This window comes from Triticum urartu, chromosome 4 (genome assembly GCF_003073215.2).
Source record: "Triticum urartu cultivar G1812 chromosome 4, Tu2.1, whole genome shotgun sequence".
NCBI classification, from domain to species: Eukaryota; Viridiplantae; Streptophyta; class Magnoliopsida; order Poales; family Poaceae; genus Triticum; species Triticum urartu.
In genome coordinates this window covers 374,584,981-374,588,735 of record NC_053025.1, presented here as the reverse complement: position 1 = coordinate 374,588,735, position 3,755 = coordinate 374,584,981, and the positions used below count along the sequence as shown (strand labels likewise).

Here is a 3,755-nt window from a genome sequence, read left to right as displayed (position 1 = left end):
CCAAGGTAGAACAGAACAAAAGCTTGTAACACCCTCGATGCGGCTATATCTCCCACGTGTCGAAGCATGACTTAGAGGCATAAACGCATTGAAAGCAATGTCGCAAGTGGGGTAATCTTCACACAACCCATGTAATACATAAGGGAAAAGATACATAGTTGGCTTACAATCGCCACTTCACACAAAACATGAATAAAGCATTACATCAATCAGATACAATCAAGGTCCGACTACGGAACCAAAATAAAAGAAGACTACCCCAAAAGCTACACAGATCCCCGATCGACCCCAACTGGGCTCCACTGCTGATCAACTAGAAAGAAACAACACAAAGGACGAGATCTTCATCGAGCTCCTCCTGAGCTTGGTTGCGTCACCTGCTCGGCAACATCGGCACCTGCAAACTGGTTTTGGAAGTATCAGTGAGTCACGGGGACTCAGCAATCTCACACCCTCGCGATCAAGATTATTTAAGCTTATGGGTAAGGTAAAAGTTATGAGGTGGAGCTGCAGCAAGCGACTAGCATATATGGTGGCTAACATACGCAAATGAGAGCGAGAAGAGAGAGCAAAGGCATGGTCGAACAACTATGATCAAGAAGTGATCCTAGAACAACCTACATCAAGCATAACTCCAACACCGTGTTCACTTCCCGGACTCCGCCGAGAAGAGACCATCACGGTAACTCACGCAGTTGATGCATTTTAATTAAGGTCAACTTCAGGTTTTCTACAACCGAACATTAACAAATTCCCATCTGCCCATAACCGCAGGAACGACTTTTGAAAGATCATATCCCTGCAGGGGTGTACCAACTTAGCCCATCATAAGCTCTCACGGTCAACGAAGGATATTCCTTCTAGCGGGAAGACCCGATCAGGCTCGGAATCCCGGTTACAAGACATTTCGACAGGTAAAACAAGACTAGCAAGACCGCCCGATGCGCCGACATCCTGATAGGAGCTGCACATATCTCGTTCTCAGGGCAACACCGGATGAGCGCTACGTACAACTAAAACGAAACCTCGAGTTTCCCCGAGGTGGCACTGCAAAGGACTCTAGTTCGGACCAACACTTAGACAAGCACTGGCCCGGGGGGGGGGGTTAAAATAAAGATGACCCTCGAGATGCGCGACTCCCAAGGGAAAAAGGCTAGGTGGTGAATGGTAAAACCAAGGTTGGGCCTTGCTGGAGGAGTTTTATTCAAGGCGAACTGTCAAGGGGTTCCCATTATAAACCAACCACGTAAGGAACGCAAAATGATATTGTGATATCCAAACAATAATATCCATGTTCCAACAAGGAACAAACTCCAATCTTCACCTGCAACTAACAACGCTATAAGAGGGGCTGAGCAAAGCGGTAACATAGCCAAACAACGGTTTGCTAGGACAAGGTGGGTTAGAGGCTTGGTTCAACAATATAGGAGGCATGATAAGCAAGTGATAGGTATCGCAGCATAGGCATAGCAAAAGAGCGAGCAACTAGCAAGCAAAGATAGAAGTGATTTCGAGGGTATGGTCATCTTGCCTGAGATCCCGCAAGGAAGAAGAACGAGTCCATGAAGAAGACAAACGGACGTAGTCAAACGGGTCCTCACAAACGCGACGTTATCGGAACCAACCCGAAGAAGCAACACCGGAAAGAAGCAAACAACATAGTAAACAACCATCACATAATCATGGCATGATGCACAACCAAGTATGATGCATGTCCGGTTTAAATATGCATGGCATGGCAAAGTGCACAAACAACACTACAAGTTAAGTGGAGCTCAATATGCAACTCCGTTGCATATTGACGAAACACCACGTGACTTATTTAGTTCGATCTTGTTTATGTACCAAACAATATTAAATGTTGTTAAACATGGAAAGAGGGTGAAGAAAAAGAAAACTACCTATCTAGGCAAGTTTAAATTATGAGGCCGGAACAACGAACAACAATTCCGGTAAATCCCCATATGCATATATTAGGTTTGGTACTGTTCTGTCCTAAACACAATTTTAGAGTTATTAAACATGCAAAACAAGTACACCATGTTAAACTAGGCATTTTTCTACCCCATTTACATATAAATTTTATTAAGTTCGGAGCTACGGTTAATTAGTTATGACTTAAAGCATTTTAGCATGGCATAGGAGCAAATTTAACCAAACATCATTTTAAACATTTTAAACATGATTGAAAATTGGAAATTATTTAACTAGACAAAATTCTAAGCAAGTTTCATATATAAAGTTTTTTTATATATGATGCACGGTTTGTGAGTTTTAAAATGCATGAAGTGCAAGGGGTTCTCTGCAAAAACTGCTCTCCTCTGGAAAAATAGCTAAAACACAGAACCTAAAAAAAACTACACGGGCCGGATCTGGAACAGGGGCCGAATTAGGTGGATCTGGGCTGCTCACATTGGGCCAAGAGGGAGCTGGCAGATCTGGGCCATGTAGCGATCTGGCGCTGGGCCTCGGCAAGCTGGACGGTCAACGCGCGGCGGCAGCGTTCGACATCTCGGTCCTGAAGCAGGGGATCGAGCAGGCTGGACTTGGCGCTGGGGTTCGAGCTTGCTCGTTCGACAGAGAAACTGTGACAACAACGGACCCGACCGAGAACAGACCTGTAGGCGGCGGTTCCGGGTAAGGGGCAAGGTCCACGCAGGCGCGGCGGATCCGGCCAGGCCGAAGGTCAAGGAGGCGATGCTGTTTCTTCTGTTCGACAGGAAAGGGGAGAGCAGGGGAGGTCAGAGAAGGCAAAAGAGAGAGAGACGGGGACGTGCGACGGCGGGGTCTCACCGGCGAGGTCCGGCTTGGGATGGTGCGGACGGGAGCTCCTCTCCCGAACCAAAACAAGCATGGAGGCGGGCGAGCGCTGTTCCTGGACGGCGCGGAGGGAGGCTTGGGGCCTGCTGGTGAGGTCGAGGATGGGGTACAACGGCGAGGCGACACGGACTTGGCAGCAAGATGAAGAGGAACTTGACGCGCGCGAGCAGGACAGCAGCCGTGCTCGCTGTGAACGAAGAAGACGGGCGGCGTCTCTGCAGAATCGGTCGGGGATGGGCGTACATTGCAGAGGAACCAGGGAGGCATCGACGTCGTCTCCCTCGCGGATGCAGGCGCGCGGCGATGCAGACCTTGTTTGGCGCGGAGGACGGAGCTGGATTGAAGCAGAAGAAGGCCCCGGGCGGAGAGCTTGAGGAGGCGACGTTCATGCCGGTGGCGACCTTCTGTGGGTTCCCTGAGAAGACGGGAAGGAGGTGAGAGGGAACCAGAGGGAACAGAAGAAAAAGGGAAGGAGAAACAGTGAGCGGGGCGGAGCCATGACCTGAGTTGGGGACGATGTGGAGCGGAACTAGAGATTAGCCGGAGGTGGCGGGGCTCTGGTTGATCTGATGTTGAAAACGAGGAAGGGAGTGGTTGGCTGCGGGTTGGATCGATGGGTGGAGCTGGTGGTTGGCTGGATCGGCTGCTGGATCAGGATGGATCCCGAGAGAACAGTGGCGGCGGCGGTCACGGGTGGATGGGACAGCTCCCTCAAATTTAGGGTTGTGCAAAATATATACGTCAGGTGGATTAGGTTAGGGGCTACCTCATCCCTACGATCACAATCAGACGGTCGCTAATAAAATAGTTAGGGAGCCCAATTAACAAAACGAAGATGTTTTGTAGATGTTAGGGGATGATCCGGACCCAACAGTGGCGACTGTCCGGGTCGGGTCTGGGACAATTTTCGGACGCGTGCGAGGAGGGCCGCGGGC

General features: G+C 49.7%; 1 protein-coding gene across 2 annotated transcripts; it reads right to left on the bottom strand.

Annotated features, from left to right (window-relative positions):
• Positions 1-348: 348 nt before the first annotated feature.
• On the bottom strand, positions 349-3,515 carry LOC125553858. 2 transcript variants are annotated; one of them, XM_048717525.1, is made up of 3 exons: positions 2,794-3,515; positions 2,413-2,709; positions 349-404 (listed from the first exon to the last, which is right to left on the bottom strand). In XM_048717525.1, exons 1-3 carry the CDS (start codon positions 3,207-3,209, stop codon positions 374-376), a joined length of 744 nt encoding a protein of 247 aa, XP_048573482.1. In that variant the 5' UTR covers positions 3,210-3,515; the 3' UTR covers positions 349-373. The 2 variants fall into 2 exon arrangements, 1 of the variants encoding a protein (XP_048573482.1); XR_007304237.1 differs by lacking the exon at positions 349-404 and adding an exon at positions 1,579-1,596.
• Positions 3,516-3,755: the final 240 nt, after the last annotated feature.